The 21,158-nt window shown below is 42.9% G+C and overlaps 7 protein-coding genes across 7 annotated transcripts; 2 read left to right on the forward strand and 5 right to left on the reverse strand.

Moving 5' to 3' along the window:
- Positions 1 to 1,440: 1,440 nt before the first annotated feature.
- EAF01_001450 (uncharacterized protein) lies at positions 1,441 to 1,914 on the reverse strand (the record flags this gene model as incomplete). Its single annotated transcript, XM_038909700.1, has 1 exon — positions 1,441 to 1,914. The coding sequence occupies one exon, from the start codon at positions 1,912 to 1,914 to the stop codon at positions 1,441 to 1,443; it is 474 nt and encodes a 157-aa protein (XP_038774512.1).
- A 511-nt stretch (positions 1,915 to 2,425) lies between these two features.
- On the reverse strand, positions 2,426 to 4,630 carry EAF01_001451 (uncharacterized protein; the record flags this gene model as incomplete). Its single annotated transcript, XM_038909701.1, has 6 exons — positions 2,426 to 2,463; positions 2,627 to 2,835; positions 2,895 to 3,492; positions 3,545 to 3,917; positions 3,977 to 4,329; positions 4,600 to 4,630. 6 exons carry the CDS (start codon positions 4,628 to 4,630, stop codon positions 2,426 to 2,428), a joined length of 1,602 nt encoding a protein of 533 aa, XP_038774513.1.
- A 536-nt stretch (positions 4,631 to 5,166) lies between these two features.
- EAF01_001452 (uncharacterized protein) lies at positions 5,167 to 5,613 on the forward strand (the record flags this gene model as incomplete). The annotated part of the gene is made up of 1 exon (XM_038909702.1): positions 5,167 to 5,613. The coding sequence occupies one exon, from the start codon at positions 5,167 to 5,169 to the stop codon at positions 5,611 to 5,613; it is 447 nt and encodes a 148-aa protein (XP_038774514.1).
- Positions 5,614 to 6,058: 445 nt separating this feature from the next.
- On the reverse strand, positions 6,059 to 7,384 carry EAF01_001453 (uncharacterized protein; the record flags this gene model as incomplete). Its single annotated transcript, XM_038909703.1, has 4 exons — positions 6,059 to 6,259; positions 6,312 to 7,010; positions 7,065 to 7,225; positions 7,360 to 7,384. The coding sequence occupies 4 exons, from the start codon at positions 7,382 to 7,384 to the stop codon at positions 6,059 to 6,061; spliced, it is 1,086 nt and encodes a 361-aa protein (XP_038774515.1).
- A 471-nt stretch (positions 7,385 to 7,855) lies between these two features.
- On the reverse strand, positions 7,856 to 9,015 carry EAF01_001454 (uncharacterized protein). The gene is made up of 4 exons (XM_038909704.1): positions 8,768 to 9,015; positions 8,595 to 8,714; positions 8,347 to 8,541; positions 7,856 to 8,298 (listed from the first exon to the last, which is right to left on the reverse strand). The coding sequence occupies exons 1-4, from the start codon at positions 8,943 to 8,945 to the stop codon at positions 8,216 to 8,218; spliced, it is 576 nt and encodes a 191-aa protein (XP_038774516.1). The 5' UTR covers positions 8,946 to 9,015; the 3' UTR covers positions 7,856 to 8,215.
- A 583-nt stretch (positions 9,016 to 9,598) lies between these two features.
- On the forward strand, positions 9,599 to 13,768 carry EAF01_001455 (uncharacterized protein; the record flags this gene model as incomplete). Its single annotated transcript, XM_038909705.1, has 5 exons — positions 9,599 to 9,629; positions 9,718 to 10,469; positions 10,565 to 11,293; positions 11,353 to 11,872; positions 11,949 to 13,768. 5 exons carry the CDS (start codon positions 9,599 to 9,601, stop codon positions 13,766 to 13,768), a joined length of 3,852 nt encoding a protein of 1,283 aa, XP_038774517.1.
- Positions 13,769 to 16,836: 3,068 nt separating this feature from the next.
- On the reverse strand, positions 16,837 to 18,996 carry EAF01_001456 (uncharacterized protein). The gene is made up of 2 exons (XM_038909706.1): positions 18,430 to 18,996; positions 16,837 to 18,365 (listed from the first exon to the last, which is right to left on the reverse strand). Exons 1-2 carry the CDS (start codon positions 18,484 to 18,486, stop codon positions 17,214 to 17,216), a joined length of 1,209 nt encoding a protein of 402 aa, XP_038774518.1. The 5' UTR covers positions 18,487 to 18,996; the 3' UTR covers positions 16,837 to 17,213.
- Between the last annotated feature and the right edge of the window lie 2,162 nt (positions 18,997 to 21,158).

Below are 21,158 nucleotides of genomic sequence, written 5' to 3' on the forward strand. Positions count from 1 at the left end.
CTCGTCATTGAAGACTTCGAACTCCTAGTATAAAGCCATGAGCTGTAACCATCTTATCAACATGCAATACATTGATCTTTTACGTCTACAATCTCATGCAGTCACTTATCTCTGAGAGCAATTCGTCAGTGCCCCGATCAATCCTAAGATGTGCGATATCTGAGCGATATTGGCAAGGACGTGGAATACTTGGTAGCTAACACCCTGCATAAAAACATTAGCTTTTAAAAGCTTTAGAAGTCTCGTCTTGCTTACCCAAATGTCAAAAACTCCTGGTCTACATTGCTCTGGAGTTTGCGTAACACTATCTTGCCTGGTATATGAGCAATTTTGTCGTGTAGTTTTCCAATGCCTGTTAGGGTCACATCTTAAAGCAAGACACTAGTGGATGCGGTTTGGCTTACTTTCATTATGGATGTTTGGATAGGTGGATAGGTGGATGGCCTGAGATCCTGGATATGAGTTGTGGTTATTTACGTGAATACATCCAGGAAAAAGATGTGCAAGGAGGCTCTTGCAAGGGAGGGGGGCGCCGAGAGAAGGAAAGTATCCGGATTCCGTTCAGCTGACCATTCATTGTGAATATCTCTACCAAAACTATAGTTCTAAAACCCAAAGAGGTTCTCGAAAGCCGACTTACGATGATGCACATCTCATTTTCCTCGAAATCGATACCGTGGGAGTAACTTCCAAATGGTCTTGTCAGTGCATAGTACATACTGTATAATACTATTGCTAGATCACTTACTGACTTGAATAATACATCTAGGTACCCAGTGTGTTGTCAATGATGCGATTGATCTGTGCTCAATCGCCTCTCTTTGCTGCGCTTCTTCTTATGGAAGAGGGGAGTCACGAACCATAGAAGTTAATGATGGCATGTAAAGCTGATCAGATATCTTCGTGGATTCCCAAAACATTCCCTAGCTATCCTTATTCGCTTGCAAACCAGTGGATTTCGAACAGGCTTTCGAAGCATAAGTCACCCCTGCCGAATCCTCCCTCATGCGTTTCACTTCACCAACTATTGGCTGCTCCGTTCGACAAACCATCAGTTTGTAAGAACTGTGAAAATCTAGATGAAAAATTTGTCTATCCAGATAAGAATACAAAAATCCTGCTGGATAATCACCCGAAAGCTTCTAGAAGTTATGATTAAAGGGTTAAGAAAATATAAGTCTAAAAGTAGGAATTATTTAACAAGCGAAATTCCCAAGCGAAACATAGAAACAAAGACCAAAGTTCTCTAGGTCATTTATAACAAAGTTATAATTTCAAAAGTTGGGAAAGTTGGCAGCTTATTATTTCCGCAAATCGTCGACCCTCGCTATCTTTTTCTTGTATATCATGTACAGAAGCAGACTGGTTACTCCGAGTAAAAGCAAAGACAGTCTATTCTCAGAGGAAATTGTTGATACACTTCTTCACTCATAGCTATAATCACCAAAAAAGAAACCCTAAAAGATTCCATTTCGCTAAAGCCAGACTGCCTCTCCATACCCCACAGCTCCCTCGCACGGCGCTACTCACTGGAACCATCTCACATTTTGCCACATACTCTCCGGGAAGCCCACAGCTCCATTCTTTGTACTTCCCGACACTGCGCCCATCTGCCCTGTTTTGGTAACCCTCACTCCCCCATAAACTCGTCATCAGATAATAGGGCCAAGCACAAAGCCCTTGAGTTAAGAGCTCAAGTGCACTCCTTAGTGGCTTAGCCTCAGTTAGCACCCAACTGGAATGATCTGATTCCCCAGTTTCTCGATCATATGCCTCACGATCTTTAGAAACAGAATGAGAGCCAAAAACCATGAGTACGTGCACCACATGACAGCCTGCGAAATGAGCGTAATATTTTCGTTTGAGAAATGGTTGGGCAAGGAAATTTTTGACGATTTCATGAATGTGAGACATGTTGGATGCATAGTTCAATCATTAGCTTAAAACTTGAAGAGGCCTACGGGCTTTCCGAATTCAGTAGGTGTACTTATCAACCTTGCCAGAATCATGACCTATGACTTAACTATAGCTCCTCAAAGCAAATCGCATAACAAGGTACTTCCCGATCAATACTTTGGAGTCACGACAATATGGTCACTGAGACAACAAGCAATCGTCGCCAAAATCACAGGCTACGTATCATTCTTTAACTATGACACAGGCAAGCCGGCAAATTTCATCGAAGTAGGAGGAGTGTATAAGGATTTGTATGATGTGTTAATGGCGCGTATGGAAAGACAAAACGAGATAGCCGAGTGGTGAGAAAGAGGACCACCTAAATAAGGTGGATGCGAAAATTTGAAAGTGAAATCACCAGGTCATAGAGCTGTTGCACGATTCACAGCATCAACAACCCAAAACCTTTATCGATATGTATTTAGGGTATCTATACATACATCTCCTCAGTCTAAGCTTTGCCCGCCATCTATTTCGTCTCATCATGTGTTCTCTTGGTACCTTTGCCTGTAAAGTATGAAAATTTTAGCTTTCTATTCTCTTCTGAACAATGCTTATTGTACCAAAAACAACGCAAACGCAAACGCAAACTTCATTCAATCATAGAAATGCAAAGGTAAAACTCAGAATAACTCGCAAATTTGTTTCAATGCAGGGTGGGTAATCTAACTCTTAACCAAAAGACTGGATCCAGTCATCTCCTCGGGTTGCTTTAAGCCCATAACTTCCAAAATCGTAGGTGCAACATCACCTAGAACGCCTTCATCTGTTTGCTTGAGAGACCAGCCTTGGGGAGCGTTGGCCATAATGAATGGTACTTTGTTAGTTGTGTGGGAGGTCTTTGGTTTACCATCGGCAAACTTCATTTCTTCGGCATTACTAAGACACGATTTCGTCAGTATGATTCGTAGGAATAGAGCATTATAACGAAGACCTACCCGTGATCAGAGGTGATAAAAAGAACATATCCCTCCTTTTTGCAAGTCTCGTAAATCTCGCCAATGGCCTTATCAGTAGCGGCAACACCAATCACTGCAGCTTCATAAACACCAGTGTGGCCAACCATATCGGGAGGTGCAAAGTTGTTCATAACGAACTCGAATTTTCCTTCGGAAATACGCTTGCTCATTTGCTTGGCAACACCTGCAGCACTCATTTCTGGGGCTTTATCGTAAGTAGCAACACTCTTGTTTGATGGCACGAGATCTTGCGATTCATCTCTGACCTCAAGAGGGAATACCTTCTCGACGCCTCCGTTGAAGAAGAATGTAACGTGAGCGTATTTCTCTGTCTCGGCGACATGAACCTGGTTAACACCTTGAGCACCGAGAGTCTCGGCTAATACATTACCCATGTGTTGGGGCTTGAATGCGATTTCGAATGGGTAATCGAGCTTGTACTGGGTCATGGTAGTAAGAGTGATGTTCTTTGGGTAGGCGAAGTCTGGTTTTGGCGAGCGGTCAACGTCACCAAGAAGTTGGGTGATTTCTCGGACACGATCGGATCGGTAGTTGAAGAAGAAAACTTGGTCGTTATCTGGGGATATTAGTTTGATTGATTAGGTTTTTGAGGATCTTGATCCATTTACCTTGGATACGAGCTTCCTTTCCTCCGACGATAATGGGCTTTAAGAACTCATCATTCTCGCCTTTCTCATACCTTTCCTTAATTGTCTTGACTGGGTCACTGCTCTCCTCTCCTTCGCCGTTGCAAAGACCGCTCAATGCAACTTCGACTCTGTCCCATCTCTTGTCACGGTCCATAGCGTAGAATCTGCCTACCACCGTCGCGACCTCACCGATTCCAATCTCCTTGATCTTCTCAAGAAGGGCCTCCATATAACCAGCGCCGGATTTGGGATCGGTGTCACGTCCATCACCAAAGAAGTGAATGTAAACATGTGGAATCTCGAGATCCTTTGCGACTTTGAGGAGGGCGTACAAGTGATCTTGCTTGGCGTGCTATTGTCACTCGAGTAAGTACTGTATTTGCCTATCGATTGGACTAGGGGAATACCTACAACGCCACCATCCGAGATCAAACCACAAAGGTGAAGGCGACCATTACCATCCTTGGCTGCCTTGAATGCCTTCATAACAACCTCATTCTTGTTCAGCTCCCCCTTCTTAATTGTTTGATCAATTCTGACAACATCCTGCCATACAACTCTTCCGGCACCAATATTTAAATGTCCGACCTCCGAGTTGCCCATGAGGCCCTCTGGAAGACCAACTGCCAAGGAGGATGCCTCAAGCTTGGTATATCCATCTGCGTTATTGGCGAAAGCGTCCATTACTGGAGTTTCGGCGTTTGTAATCGCATCTCCATCTTTGGGTGAATTTTCACCTGGAACTCCCCAACCATCAATGACAACTGCGCCAAATCATTACAATTAGCCATGAGACTTCAAGATACACAAGTATATAAAATAGTGCAAGTATGTAATCTGGTCTTGTCTTTGTACGAGGTAAAGGGGGTAACAGTTTCTCAGTATTGAGCTGAACAGTTGGAATGGAGGTTCGAGGCATTGCGTGCAAGTCGCAGTATGTGCATGCCAAATGGATAGAATGAATCAACAGAGTCCTTTGGGACAATGGATAGATACATCAATAGATTGAGGATACGTGGAATCTTTTGACGTACTCAGGACAGCTTTGTTTTCGACTTGGACCATTTTGGCGAAATGAAATGTTTCGAATCTAGTAAATATAGGCTATATCAGCTCCAGCTTCGCTACCACCAAACAAAGAGCCTTGTGACCGAATCTCCTTCTAAGAGAATGAAAGGGGTATTGGAAACTTAATAACAACTTACAAGAGAAAAGACGAATTTATAATCTATCGATATATTGGGTATGTACAATGAAAACTTGAAGGGGTTTTGAATGACTTCAGAAGTAAACAAGTGAATTGTTGAGAAATAACTCCAAGAAGCTTTTTTGCGCTTGTGGTGGGGTGATGGATTTTAGGCCCCTCCAGTACCAAGTCGTATTTGTGAAACCGCCGCGATAAGAGCGAACCTGCCTTGCTCTTCTTAGCTAGCACAAGGACTAATCGGACCTCTTCACATCCAATCAATAACACATACACATCCGTCGGGATACCTTTAAAGCTTTGGAGATACCTGAGAATCTTCGACTCGGGTCCAGACCATTAACTTTGGTCAACGATACGAAAGCTTGTCAGCTCCACGATCGTTGATTTAGTAAAGATGACGACTACTCCATCGCAAGCCACACCTTCTCAAAACCCTCCGACAATGATTCTCCCTGAGGGCCTCACGGCAGATTATATCGACACAATCCCCGTTCTTTGCGAAACAATTTCTCGTCTTCAAAACTTCTCTCCAAGCAACCCGTCCGCAGCTTCCCCATCGGGTGCGACTCCTTCATTCAATGCCAACAGCACGGGGCCATTGAATATCAAAGATATTTATGCTGCGACCGATGGCATCAAACATAAATTACAAAAGGCGAGAGTGGGTGTAAAGAGCATGCCAGATATGCATAGGACTATTGAAGACCAGGAGGAGGAGATAAGAGAGTGCGAAGAGAAGATTGCACAGCAGAAAGAGGTGTTGAATTTGTTGATGAAAGTAGGATTGAACATGAAGAAAGAGCGAGAAGAGAGAGGATCAGGAGACAAAATGGAAACTTGAAGGAATGGATAGTCTGAAAGAGGAAAAGAGATAAAACATAGGCGAAAGTTACCCTTATGTCGAGGAACATGTATCATAAAGAATGAGGCTCAACGGACCCAGTCGGGTGCTTAGCTCATGGATCATGAACACCTTGTGAGGTACGCTAGGTTTAAACCCTTCAAGATTGAAGAGGTTTTTTTGAAGCATTATCATGGGCCAGGCCTTGAATAGCGCGAGGATCGTCCAGGAGTCTTGCAATGAATTGAGGCTCGTGTTTAGCAAAATGCACATATATCGTTATTGAGGTGCAATGCTAGCATGGGTTACATACAAAATCAAGAATATGACATCAAAAAAGAAACTTGTTATTGCTCAGCTACCCCATTACCTGAATGTTCATTGCATCTCCATCACTGACCAATCTGCATCAGAAGACTATGTACTTCGAGGAGATTGATGGTAATTATCGTCCAGTAAGCCCAATCTTCTTCAGTATATCATCAAGTCCAACTCCGGGTCCTCCTGGTATGACATCTGTCCAAATTTCCTCTTTTAATCTCTCATCTTCTGGTAAGATGCTCCAGTTCGGACTATGCTCTGCTTTAAGCCATTTGAAGTCATCAACCTGATCCCATTGATTCTTGACCGATTCATCTGCAACTTTCTAAACATATTGTCAGTGTGCTGTAATGAGTAAACCCTATGACAAAACTTACCTGCGAATTTGGGATAGGCGAGAACCTCACATTGCTACAGTCCTCAATGATGGGCCTGCTAGCACAATGCAGGTATATGTCAACATTTTTACAATCATGCATTCTGACTTGTCTTGACGTGACAACGATTATACTATCCTCGACGCCGGTAATATGTGCTGCTCCCGCAACATGTCCGGCTATGACTAAAGAATGCTTGATATTCTTCAAGGAAAGCCCAGCAAAAGGAGCACCGTTGGCCGTTGGGACTGACATATCAACAATACACCCATTAAGTTTTGTTATGGCACCAGATGAGGTTGCACGGGATGCTGAGGAAGGTAGGATGATGTGAAGACCAGTATGACCTGTAATATTGATGGTGCTTGCTTCTGAGAAACTCGGCTTTCGAATTGGACCAGAGGCAGTGGCCATTTCGGCATTGTAATTCTTTGAGAATGAAGGCAAATCTCCAACGATATCTCTAGCACTTTCCTCGCCGGGTGGTGTCATCAAATTAGCTGGCGTGGTTGCCATTGATGATTCAGTAGAAGACAACATAGAAGCCTTTAAAGTAGCGTTAAGACTTTCCTGAGCTAGCTGAGCGGCATCATTGATAGAAACAGCGGAATTGTTCTTGCTTGAAGTAAACCGGAATCTAGTTCTTGGTGCAGCCTTGGCTTTCGCCTCTTGAAGGTTCTCCGAGAGACCTTTGATTGCCTGGTCATCATTAGTACAGGATATGCATCATCATTCTTCCAGGAAAATGCTTGCCTGCGAATAAGTTCTCTGGTCATATGCTGGAAGGTAATTCGTAGCATCGGCGACTTCATTAGATAGTCTTGTGATACTGGCAAGGCAGTGATCTGTAGCATCTTGCCTTTCTCCTCCAACTAAGGAGAGATTCCCAAGCTGGCTAATACGCTTTTGAAGGTCTGTCAGAAGGTTAGTAATTTCAATTCGATTAGTCGAGTGGTTATCGACTTCCCTGTCACTTCTTCTTGGAAGTGTCGATAGAATCGTTCTTTCACATCTTGAGACGATTCTGTTGGTTGATTGAACGAAGCACGAACAGCCGGCATTGTCTTCTCCATTATATTAAAAGCTTTATTGTATAGAGAAAACTACTGTAACACTATATGACAGGTCTTCTCGCCGCCAGCAAACAAGATTTGTTATTTCTAATGTTTTGATTCGCCACCGAGATTGGGTCAACTGATTTCACCAGTTGGTTGAAGGGGTGGAGGCAGATGACTTGATGTTTCTAGCACACCACTTCTCGGCTGATACCGAAGCCGTACAACCTTACAGTGATCTCAAAATTTGTAGTGAAGGTATATGAGAGGTTGCGAATCGTGCTTACTTTTTTGGTAAAGATAGAAGGACTGCAAATTTGTAGGAAATACTGAGTCTATAAGTATGTTTCTCAAAAGGTCGATCGATGAGGGGATGGTTGAGGGCCACAGCATATTATTGCGGGGTTAAATAAACAGTTAATATTTGCCGGCAGTAGTTCAATAATTCATCACACACGTGATTACAGATCAGAAAATAAGAGCTTATGAAGGCTGTCCTTGGTCAAGTTTCAAAATTGTGTCTAATCTAAGAATTATAATGATTTTGTGTACACTCGGATGGATGTTGATAAAGCTTCTCGTTGTCGATGAATTTTTATCTCCGCCGAATGTGCTGCCTCCTGCAAAAAGTAAAACCCTCGAAACTGCTCGCTCACGCATTGGAGCGTTGTGGATCCCCTCTCAATAGTTATGAAGTTGAGCTGGACAGTATCATGAAGTCGCCATCAGCCCGTAAGCGTGGAAGGCAGGTCTTCATGTTTCAAAGAGCTGTAACTCTAAAGTGATTTGCAAGCCCTAAACCTATGTACATCGTTGTTCGAAGCCTCCGGATTATGAATACAAGGCCCTTCAGGATCTAGCTGGTACTTCAATACCATATCTTTCCTTGATTCTCTCCCTTCTTCTCTCATCATAACCTGGTCCGTATATGCCTTCAAGTAATTAGTTGGATGCCCTTCCAAATAAGTAAAAAAACATACCTCTTCCCTCTCCCAATTCCGCTACAGTCTGTTCAACAGGTATCCTTCGATTCTTCCTCAAAAATTCCTTGCGCTCAAATTCATCGACGTTTGGATCTCTCTTATATCCCGTGATGGCACCGCCGGTATAATCGAATGCACTGAGCACAACCGCAGCCAAAGTACCAAATCCAAGAACCGCAGGAGTTGTTCCGACTATCGATGAATTAGCATCATTTTACCGCTAAATTTTTCGCATCAGAGCCCACATCGTAATCCTAGAACTGATCCTGCCAAAAATCCTCCAATTGCGGTGTTGTAAGTATCGTTCTTCTCTCGCAAATTGGCAGATGCGTATTTTGTGAATTCATATGTTCCTCCCATCGCAGCTGAAAAAAAGTCAACAAGATGACGATCAGGGTATTCGATGTAATGGGCTTACTGAATACGAAAGCTGTGCCTCCTGTCCTGGTGAAGACACCCATCATGCCGATATTCTTCTTGTACAAACTATTTTGAATGGCGGAAGCAAAAGCGCCAGCCGTTCCTGTAATCAGTGCGCCGTTGATGCCTGCTTTCAGGGCATCTTGGGGGTGGTATGCTTCACTATTCGGTGCCATGTTGTGACAATACGGAACGTCAACGATGGGAGTTAGTTAAAAGTTTAAGAAGTTACTATGGCGTCCGTATGAGGTTGATAGATTCGGGGAATTTGAACGGAATATGCCGCTATAAACGCTGCCACTAGCCGCCATCCAATTATTTCCGTCATCCCCATCATCTAAGCTCTCAAGCAACAAATATGCAAAGGCGGCAGATAATCCCATCAACCTTCACCCGTGCCTGTTTAGATGAGAAATACATACAAATAAATACATATTGAACCAACGCAGTTGATGAGAAATTGTACAAACATTTCTGTTTTCCTTTAAAATCATAAAACTTGTCGATGCTCGCGTTCCTATTCTTTTGTTGCTTGTGTTCCTCCTAGCCAAATTTGGAGAATCAATCACTCACCATCACAATCAAACAACCAAACAACCAAACTTACATTTAGTACCTGGATTGGCACAAAGTTTTTAGCTCATCTTCAATCTTTTCTCTAGAGGAATCTACTTCGAATGCATATTGATTCTTTCAGCCTCAATATCAGTTCGCCTTTACAACCTTTCGAGAGGCGGGGTAGCTAAGCAAGTCCAGAATATTTCAGCTGGCCATAAATCACATAGTATCTGCAGGTTGGGTGAGCAATAGATAATTATTGAGAGGTGCTATGTTTGACTACGAGAAGAAACCAGGACCAGGCAAGTTTTGCGACTTATTTTCTTTCGAACGAGATAATTTAAAGCTCTCGAATATACTAGAACTTAGCTAATGATTCTGCCAATGTAGGGAAGACGGCCCCTAGGTTAGTGGAAGATCTACTTGACTACGATCTAAGAAAAAGCGCAAAGTCCGGCAAGCACACTCTCATAGAACCGGCGCCAATATACAACGAATCCAATATTGACCCAAGGCTCCATGCCACCAATTGTCACCATCAGCTTTACAGAAAGGATTCTCAAACGGATGTTCTACGCCCACACGAGGAAGCCGATCCCACAACAATCCGCAAGATAGCTGCGTACTGTTCCAATTGCCGATATCATTTTCGGATAACTGTAGATTTCCGAGGTTGGAAAGATGGACAAACTCCTTGTAGTCCCAAGGACCTTGAAAACCCACTCCATCACTTTCGAGTAGTTGAGACCAGATCGTCGCAGAATTCGAATTATATCTTTGAATTTGCGGCGCATGAATTTGCCTGCACTGCGGCTACCTGTCCAGTCAAGGTTGTCATCAAAATAACGCCACCTAGGCTCTCAGCTGCCATGATAGCTCCCTTAATAAATGTCAAAGATACTCTGAGTCGTGGGCAGAGAATAATTGAAAAAGAGCCCTTAAGATTCACAGGACACAGGCCCATATACCCATTTCAGGTTCTTAGTAATCTTTGTCAGTATTTAAGAGACGCAGGAGGTGCGGATAGGAAGGCTATTGCAGCCAGAAACAAAAGGTTCAGATTAGCATTCGGAGACGATTGTGACTCTCTACTAGGTTATCTAGGATTCAAATCCGAGCTAAGGGCATTGTCCAATTCCCAGGTATGTACCTCATCGACATAATACAACTTATGGTTCAGAATTCAGCTCACAAAATTCCTTCTACAATTCATTCGCATCACTAACTTTCGTTTCAGGAGGAATATGAAGGATTCTGGACTTTGCCTGTCGTCAATGACGGGAACCGTGAATTCATAGACGATGTCAGGTTTGAGCTCAACCAGCTCATGCTTGATCGGCCAGATGTGGAGCGTATGGAGCTTAAGTCTTCAAGTGAAAAAGCCTTTTCTCCTGCCTATGCTCTGGATGATATTAGACGATTACTTTCTTGCGATGACTATCCAAAGCGAGATGCTGCTGTAGTCGTAGATTCGTTGGAGCACCCTTATTATGCCAGTTTAGGCGCAATCGAGCTATTTACGGATGATTTGTTAGCCTGGAGCTATGATCGACAATGTCAATGCGATCCGGCGAACAAGCCATACTATTTAGACTGCCTGCGGGAGCTCGGCAATGGACGCCGCAGTTCCGATCTACAAACGAAGGCTACGATGATCATGTCTACCGGAGAAGTCAGCCTAAAGGATATCGAAAAAGCTTACTCCTTCTTCGCGCTCCAGAGAAATACTACCAGATCTGAGGGCGATGACTTTTTGATCGGTGTTTACAAGTCTCGTATCGAAGCTGGACCGCGCCAAAAAGATGAGGCACGCGAATGTCTGCGCGTGATAGCAAAGGATAGGCAGAGCGTTGCCATTGAAGCCGTAGCGAATGATAGCACAATGACATTTGAAGAAGCTCTCGAGTTCCTAAGCGTGACTTCAGATACTGCATCTGATAGTATTGAAGCTGCTGCAGTTGCTATGGTATGTGTATAGTCTTGAATTAACAATCATTTGAAGATTCCCAACTAACTCCAAGGTAGTCTTTTGAGGGCGATAAGGATAAAGTCGCAAAAGCTTTAAGAGCGATTGCTAACAACCGCGGAGACGATTACACCTTGCAGCGTGCGGCTACGTCCATGGAGTCTGGAATTGAAGATTCAAACCTTGACGTTGGTGAAGCTTATAATCGACTTCAAATTACCGATAGAAGGGCTCCAGATGATACTGTGCTAGCTTATTACGAAAGTCTCAGATCTGGTGCTCCTACTGGTTCATCTGATAGCTACAAGGAAGCATTTCGGGTAATAGCTCATGATCGTCAAAGCAGTTACTTATTGAGGAAACTCGATGATCCAAACGCCGACATTAAAGCAGAAAAGTCAACTGTCAATCAGCCAATCGGTCTAGATAACATCGGAAATACTTGCTACCTAAACAGTCTTCTGCAGTATTACTACACAGTAAAAGCCGTTCGAGAGGTAGCCATGAACTTTGAACAGATTCGCATGCCTCTGAATGAAGAGGATATCAAGAAGAAGCGCGTTGGAGGACGTGCTGTCAGTAAGGCGGAAATTATCAAGGCCCAAAATGTAAGTATCAAATCTTTTGCCCAAATAGCTTGGCTAATTATAATTAGTTGTGACGGAATTACACGACCTGTTCGAAAATTTGAAGACGGCTTCAACAAGATCCATCAAGCCTACTAGAGAGTTGGCCGAATTGACTATATTCAGCTCAGCAGCCGAAGCAAATTTCCGTCGAGCTTCTATTAGTAGTCCGAGTGGTCCATCAAACATTGCTTCCATGATGAGCCCCATTTTGGGGCCGGAAGGTCCTCCGACAACTACTTTTCCTCGTCCAACTCCAACTGATGAGGATATTGAGATGGTTGACCGACCTGAAGATAAAGATTCAAATCAGCGTGATGATAGTAGTGAAGGTACATTGGTAGAGGCACCAGACATGGATGGTTTGCCTCCGTATCCTGATGTTGTAGGTAGACCGAGTCTAGCAGCAGACAAGGCGTGGGTCAAATTAGAGGATGCCGATAGTACCTTCGATGATGCTGTCATGGTCAATGGCGATTCAATAGTTCAAACTCCAGATGTCATACTAGCCGCGCCAGACAAGCCACCTCCGATTCCTCCAAGAAACAAAGCCGGCCTTTCGATAGAGACAAATGATCAGAAAGAAGTCATTACTGACGACGATCTATGGAAATTTGGATCTCAACAGGATGTTACCGAGGTTATCGGAAACGTGATGTTTCGTTTACAGTGTGCTATAAAGCCGACAAGTATCGATCCTGTGTCTGGTGAGCAAATCGATAAAATCAGAGACACATTTTATGGTGCAAATGCCTCCTATCTTCGAAAGTCGGAAAAGTTAGAGAAGAAAGTTGAACCATGGGCTAATCTCATTATTTTTCCGGATGAAAACAAATCTCGAGACATTTATGAAGCATTGGATGTGGTCTTCGACGAGCAACAGGTACACATTGATGGTACTATTCAACCCCAATATGCATCTATCACCAAACTACCTCCGATCTTACAAGTACAAATTCAACGTACACGTTACGACAACGTCAAGCATACGGCTTATAAAAATCGAAACGCGGTATTATTTCCAGAGACGATATACCTTGATAGATACATGGATTCCGAAGATCCTGACTCTACTTTGATGCGTCGTCGTCAAGAAGCGTGGAAATGGAAGGCACGTATCAATACTTTGGAAGAGCGACAAAGAGTCCTCGGACAAGACAAAATAACAGAAGAAATATCTGTTTGTGATGCACTATCTGCAGCACAGAACTTTACTAGAGGTTTGCAGGAGATGGACGACATCGAAGTTGACGCAAACTTGGTCACATTGCTTGAAGAGCGCCAAGCAGAATTAAACCAAGAAATTGAAAGAAACAACGAAGAAATTCAGCTTCTCAAGCAAAGAAGAAACGAACAATTCACGAATATGACCAAGTATGAATATAAGCTTCAAACTGTATTTATTCATCGTGGTGAGGCTGGTGGTGGCCATTATTGGATCTACATCTACGATTTCGAGAATGATATCTGGAGAGAATATAACGACGAATATGTGACGGAGGTGCGTGATCGTCGAAGAATCTTCGAACATGAAGCTGCTGGTGCAAGTGGCACCCCTTATTATCTTGGCTACGTACGAAGTTCGGATGTCATAGATTTGGTGGGGGCAGTGCATAGAGAATTGAGAGAAACCGAGGTACCTACATCTGCACCTGCAAAGTCGTGGGCAAACGATTTAGAGGATGGCATTAAGGTGCGTCATGATGAGGACGTGGAAATGGGGGAGTCAAATAGCGGAGGCTTCATAAATCCGAAGCATATGCATAAGATTATGCCGAAACAAGATGTAGAGGATAAGACGGGTGCCGCTTCGCAGCTATCCTATGATAGTCACGGAAATGCTTGGTAAAATTTTAGAAATGTGGGCAGGTGAATGAATGGGTAGATGGATGGATGGATTGGGACTGGGAATGGGAGATAATGTCAGATAGCCTGGGAAGGGGAGCATGCATGGAAAATAGGAGAGGCAAATTTTTTGACATTGGAAAGCTTGCCATTGGGTAGGTATGATACGATATGATATGATTGATGAATGGATTGGGATGGGATGGAATAGCATGATATCCATTGCTTGCGTGTGTATGCAGCTTGCTCATTTATCCTTGATTTTTATGCATTGCATGCATATAGATGCATCATGATGCCATCTGCGTATGCTTTTTTTAACACATGTTCTGTTTGTATGAGCACGGCGCAACGAGCATTGCTTGGTTTTTAGAGAAAACAAGAATATGAATACAAAAAAGATCGAATTGCAATATAGTTTTGAACCGAGACTAGGAGCGGAACGAAGAAGGGCTGGTGTACATGTAAACGAATGAATGACAGATGAACAGGATGTAGTAAGTAGTTCTAGTCTACAGTAAGGACTTCGAATTTCTCGAGTATTTCCTTTAATCTTTTCTCTCATTTCTCTATTCTCTTCATTTTTATTCTCTTCCTCATATTATATATTAATACTTTACTCAGAAGAAGAGAGAGATATTTTGTTATTTTATTATATAAGTTATGAATTATGTATATGATTATTTTATTCGCGATCATATCATGATACATAACTATTTATGATATCAAGATTTATGTATATATATAGAGAGAGCAAAGTTGTTTAAATTAATTAGAAGAGAGTAAAAACTATAATTACAATTATAATCATAGTAACAGCTCGCCCTGAACCCTTTCTTTTCTCTCTATATCATAACTCCTCTATGATCTTTGATTAAACCCTCACCATTTCATTTCGATTATTATGTTCGATGACTCGTTGAATTATTTTTCTCCTTTTTCCATTTCCTAGCGGAAAGATGAATGTTTTCCGGTTGTGAGGAAGGGTCCTCTTCGAGTTTTAGTGACTCTGCTCTCTCTCTCTCTCTCTCTCTCTCTCCTAGATGGAATGGAGAGATTTTTGAATGATTGGAGATGGGTGGGAAGATGGAGATGTACACCTAGGTACTCTTTTAAGTGAAGAAATCACTTATGCCCCCCCCCCCCACCGGACATCATATCAAATCATATCATTCTACTTCCGATTCCGTATCATTGTCTAATTTCAAGTTTCAAATCCGCGCTTATTCAAAGATTCGAGATATTAGGAATACCTACATTTCTCCCGAGTAGGTATGTGTAATGTGATATGATATCGTATAATGTATGTATGCATACGACACACAGATTACAAGTTCGCATATGTATCCGCGTCCCTTCTTTTTTCGTCTCTCCTTCTTTAGTATGGGGACGCAAAAATGTTCTTTCCTTTCTTTGATTGTTTTATACCGGTATTATACGCATGGAATATGCTGTTGTATTGTAGTGTGGGTATGCATATTCTCTACCTTTTACTTACCCTTCTATTTTCTTATTTTTTTACTTCATCACTTGGTTCTCGTTTTCTCCCTTGTTCTCTCTTCCTCCTCTCACTCTCTCCTCTCACATCCATTCTCCAACTCCTCTAAAAAAAATTCCCCTTTCTTCTCTCTCACGTATTCATAACCCGACCTCATTCTTCTGCTCCTCTTTCCCCCCTCTTCATAGAAAACACAACCACATTGTCAGATCCCCACACCCACCCTCTCACTCACGATTGTACCGCCTCATCATCCCATCATCCCACAAATCCCACACAGCAATACAAATACCAATTCAGATACCAAATACCAAATACTCAAACACCAAATATACTATCCAACCAATCCTACCAAGTTCCAACTAGTCAAACCCATTCAACCAACCACTCAATAACCCATGCCAATCTACCCACCTACCTACCTGTCCACGCAAACAAGAAAAGATCCGTATATAATCCGTGAATTGATCGCACATAGTATATATATCACATTTACTATGCTATAGGCTGTGTGCCTATATGCTTGTACGAGACGATAACGTGTACAACTACTCCGCATAACTACTTCAGTAACTACTCTAGATGACGACTCACCCACAACCAGGTACTCTAGAAAATAACTACTCAACAACAACTACAACAACTCCACGACAATAACCAGATACCCTACTATTCACCATCCTTCTACATTCCACTTTCCGAATACCTCCCTACCTCCCGACACACATAATCACATGATCCCCATTCTAATTTCTCTCTATACAGATGTTCAACTAGAAAATCACCCAATAAACCCAGTAACCAGGTAGTACTCAAACACCCCAATTCATAACCCAATTACTCCCGACCCGATGAATATTCGAGATAGCTACTCTAGATAGATGATTGTTCCATATGATCTTAGTGACTTGGCGATAGTTGTTATCGATGATTATTCTAGATGATTATTCTAGACAACGACCTCAGACAACTACTTCAGATACACTATCAAGACTAGGTCGACAGTCACCTACCCACCTGACGTCACAACATCCAACATCCAACATACCACAACACTTCAAAGTTTCCATAGCAGAACCAGGAGAGCAGTAACCTCATACAAAAATATGCTTAGAATCTACACCTACCGAATCAAGAGCCCAGCGCTCGTAGAGCACATATTTATTCTAGCTACGCAAAGGACGATCACATGACGATTGAGGTTCCAATTCCGTGAACAGATAGAGATAGATACATCATGTGAAATATCAAATCTCCAAAAGATCAATCCATGATATCATTTCAAATTCAATACATACATACACGCACCTCTCACAAAACCCAGCAAAAAATACATCATGTGACATGAAAGGTAATGATACAATATTAAAAAAAGTATACACATGTACTGTAAAAATACTACTACTACTGATAATAATAATAATAATAACAATAAAAATATAAACTCGAAAGAACCTCAGGAATTAAAGTCCTACTGCTGAAAGTCGAGAGTCAACGTCATATTCATCCCTATTCATGAACCGACCAAATGACCACCCGACCAATTCGATTATCCCCCTCTTCTCCCCTCCCCCACCCAGTCTATCCCGACTGACCCAGAATAAGTAAATTCTCCCCAACTCCGTGTATCATGGGTATATATATATATATGATAATTTTTGAACACCTCGCTCCTTAGGTGAACAAACAAACCCGTGAATTCCCATTTTTTCGCCATAATCGTGTACACACTTCCCATAATAACAATAATAATAATGATAAAGACACCCCAATCCAAGCAACCCAGCAACCCAGCAACCCAGAAAGCAATACCGTCATGCCATGCCATGTCGTGCCGTGCGATGCCTCGCCTGCCTCCCAATTTCAAATACCGACATAAACACCTTCCATCCATTAAATAATTACATCATCTCACATACACCCCCAATTCTCTCAAGTCCATGTAGATTTTTCAACGTCCACCTCCGTTAAAATCGATCATGTCGGCGAAAAACTTGTCATCGGTGCTCGGTTGCGCAAACTGATTATAGGATTGATTTTCAACGGCGTTGATTTGCGCTGCTTGACTGGGAAGGAAATGAGATGCAAATGTCATGTCGAGCGGTGATCTTTCCTGATCCCACTGCGTGGGAAATTGATTCGTCTGCTGAGGAGGCATTTGATGTGCTTGAGGAAGCGAGTGATTCTTGGCATACCATTCCAGCGGACTCTGATGGACTTGATTCATGTGAGTTTGGGGCTCTGGGCTTCGAAGCACAGGATTTTGATGCATGGGATCCATCTGAGTTTGTGATCCTGCGTTTGGAATCATCAAGTCGTGTTCAAAAGGTGTACCAGGCGTGATGTTCCCAGGAGTACTGGAGCTTCGGCCCATAAATTGGGGTCCAGGATTGCGATTGTAGCCGGGCATGTCGTATAATGTCGCATCTTGTCCAAAGCTTGTGTGTCGTCGTCTAGGCTGTCGATCCATAGATGGAGCGATCAGATTAGAATCATTAGTTAACATTGGTGACGATGCCATGATTGAGCCCTCTAATGGCGATGCAATACTTTGGTCGTGTGGTGGCGTTGGCATATTTGGGCCATAACTGGTTTTTCGACTCAAGGTTCCTGGGGGTGTTGGCATATCTTGAGGCATTCTTCCGGGTTGATTAGTGGTTTGTGATGCTAATTGATGGTTGACTTGTACGAATAATGACAACTCCATTGCCATCTGGGGCTCAACTTGCTCAACCTGCTCCGTGGGACGAAGGCTTTGAGCACCTTCAATCAAAGCTAGAATGTTGTTTGCGATTGCTGGATTGTCGCGTAAATGTTGCATGAGCTCAGTTTGGGTGATGGGAACTGGGACTGGGTTATACATGGGATTCCAGTGACGTCTCTGAAAGACTCGCATTGGACTTTCTTCCTCCTCACCCAAATTCCCAGACATGACAATGTCCTCTGAAAGTTTGAGTCCTCGACCAGTTCTCTCTCGGTGGAGATTTGAAGCCTCTCTAGCCGACTTCATCCGACCCTTGACATCTGGACGATCATTTCTATTGGCGGCAGCAATAAATGCACGCTCTTTGTGAGACATCTTTTCCAAATTGGTCTTGGGGGTCTTTGAAGTGTGTTAGCTATGTTACAATCTCGCCAAAGCAATGAGGACGAGGATGTGTGCATACTTTGTTAGCATAGGACTTCTCGACCTTTGCAGGCTTCATCTTTTTATCTTTAGTCATCTTGAATAATGGTGGTCGGGCGTCTATATTGTTCTATCAGATACAGAGAATTTATATCAAGAATATATGGTGCTTCCTCGTGTCGACTTGGGTGAGAGTAATGGAGATGGTGTATGATATGTTGGTAACGAAGAAGTAATATGTATAGAGAAACGTTTGGTTGACTCGGTTCGTCTTTGCTTTTTAAAAAAAATGTTCGATTTTAAGGTTGACTGGACTAAGATTCCCAGATCGAATGTGAAGTCGATTAACAGGTCGATTTCGGCGACGATTGCGGATACTGGGATGAGGGGGTCGTGGATCGGTAAGCGAACCTGGTTAACAGCGGAGGATAAACAAGCTCGATAAAAATGGTTTGATGGATTAAGTGTGATTGATATCAATTCCCCGATGATGATCAAAAAAAAAAAGCAAGGAATTGAATCTTTTTTTTGTTGAGAAATAAAATAAGAAGAAGAGATGAGAGATGGTGAAATGTGTTTGAAAGCGAATATGGGATGTACGCAAATCTTTTGTAGTTCGTAGAAGACTAATAAGTGCCGGTAGAGCAGGTGGATAGATTAAAGTAGAGTCGAGAGAGGTTAGACGATCGATCTAAAGTTGAAGTGGGTGTAGTGGGGTGAAGAAGTGAACGAAGTGGATTGAAGCCGTGTAGATAGCAAGAATTATCATATATAGTAAGAGTAACGAATGTTACTCTATTTTTCAATTATCAAGTTAAAAAAAAAGTAAAAAGCGTCAATTCGTGTGGGATCGTGTAAAGGAATGTACAATGGTGGGTAAGGTAGAGAGGTATGGGTCTGGGTCTGGGTAGAAATATGGATATGGATATGGATATGGATATGGATATGAATGTGAATATGGGGAAAGGTTGGGAACAAGTAAGTTGAGAAAGGGTTGTAAATGATTCCAAGCTCCGAGGTACATCTGAGGGGGGAAAAGGTTGATTAAATACTGGGTCATGAAGGAGGGTATAAGGTTGAGAGTTAGGAGAAGTAGGTAGATAGAAGGAGGGCAAGAGGCAAGAGGAAAGAAGAAAGAAGAGGTGAGAGGAAGTGAGGGTAGCTAAGAGCGAGTACGACTAGAGAGAAAGATGGGGAAACAAGTCGAGAAATGCAGGTCAGAGAGAGGAAGCGAAAGGAAGAGGAAAGCAAGAATGGAGAGAAAAGTAAGAGAAAAGTAGGTAAGCACCAGAGGATTCGGAATGTAAGATGGGACTTTAAACTTTTCGATAATCAGGTCTACCGTATTCTTTCAGAATTCGATGCAGTCGATCTAAACCCAAAGAGACGTTAACCTTCTGCATCATAGGCAATTGATCAATGATATCTTGGTTCTTTGCGTGTTAGCCAGATGTACTGGTGAATCATCACTTTTGCGTTTTATCCTTGGATGGCGAAGATCTGCTGGGGCTAGCATCTAGTATCTATTTGAGGATCCATTCGAGCCATTCCACCTCGAGACCTCGAGGGAAGAAACAAAAAAAGGTTCTCAGGTTTCATTTGCCCTTGTGCGATTTGCTCTGTTGCTATTGGCGTGACTGCTTTTTTAGAGTGCGATGGTCCTCTGGCAAATAAGATTTTTCCATTGATCAAAGGAAGTTGCTGATTTAGATATCTAATATCTAGTATAGTACATGGTATAGTACATGCACACCTACCTAGTGCCAAGCACCTCCAGGGCTAGCTACTACCTAGGTAAGTTGCGTAGAACAAATGGAAGAAAAGGACGATGGAGAACAGATTGCGGCCATCGGGAACAATTGCCTACTTTTCCGACGGAGTGATCTCAATGGTATTACCTCTCTGGGCATGATTTACGAATATATATTATATTATCTTGGTGGTCATGGGTAAAGATGGGCATATGTCATCTCAGAAATTCGAATACGAATAAGAGACTCTGACATATTTATTCTTATTATCATTACAGTATCATCCAGCATTCCCGGTGGGTAGAAAGGCTGAGTAATACCCGCAGATCTCGCTCCCTATCAATCCTACGTGATAGATCGAATAGAGGGGTCGATGCTCTCATCTCATTGGTCCATCTCCCCATTCCCTTCTTCTATCCAGATTGCCGAGTTCCCCATGCGGCTGGCCCTCGAAATATCACGGGTGGGAAATTCTCCATACCGACCCATCTCTCTCGTCTCATTGGCTCAACCCCCCCAAGCCAAAAACATCAGATCGGTACCAGGTTCCAGACCTCTCGACTATCACATCGGTACTCGGTCTCGGTCTCGTCGCCATTACAATATGACGACAGGGGGGCTCTCTATCTCCCCACGCTGGCCAGGTACTTGTACTTTTACTTCTACTTCTACTTCTACGTCTACTTCTGTGCTTGGGGATGCGGTTGTCCGTTTTGGGGGCAAGCACTGCAACAAATGTCACGATGTGATTGTGATTGTGATTGTGACCCCCTTCCCCGTCCCATGTAACTTTTTATCTTCCGTGCAAACCAGGGCTGAGCATGCTCCATCTACGTCCTACGCCGTACTTCGTCCTTTACCATCCTTCCCAGTTTCCCATCCCCCAAAGTTTTGAGTCACGTGATTCGTATTCGTGTTTGGTCTTTCCCCACGTGTCTTTCATTTGGAGTTCTTTTTCCTCTTTTCACCTCTCTCTCCCATATTACTGTCTCAAGAAATGCCCCCAGATCTCTCTGCC

Source organism: Botrytis porri, assembly GCF_014898465.1.
Source record: "Botrytis porri strain MUCL 3234 chromosome Unknown BPOR_002, whole genome shotgun sequence".
Taxonomy (NCBI): Eukaryota; Fungi; Ascomycota; class Leotiomycetes; order Helotiales; family Sclerotiniaceae; genus Botrytis; species Botrytis porri.

What these genes read in the sequence shown, in the direction of transcription:
- EAF01_001454 (XM_038909704.1), bottom strand. Translation starts at nt 8,945, where the DNA reads ATGGCACCGAATAGTGAAGCATACCACCCCCAAGATGCCCTGAAAGCA. An exon ending in AGGCACAGCTTTCGTATTCA is followed by an intron (nt 8,715 to 8,767) that starts GTAAGCCCATTA and finishes ACTTTTTTTCAG; the next exon opens with CTGCGATGGGAGGAACATAT. An exon ending in GGAATTGGGAGAGGGAAGAG is followed by an intron (nt 8,299 to 8,346) that starts GTATGTTTTTTT and finishes AATTACTTGAAG; the next exon opens with GCATATACGGACCAGGTTAT.
- EAF01_001456 (XM_038909706.1), bottom strand. Translation starts at nt 18,486, where the DNA reads ATGACTAAAGATAAAAAGATGAAGCCTGCAAAGGTCGAGAAGTCCTAT. An exon ending in AGAAGTCCTATGCTAACAAA is followed by an intron (nt 18,366 to 18,429) that starts GTATGCACACAT and finishes CACACTTCAAAG; the next exon opens with ACCCCCAAGACCAATTTGGA.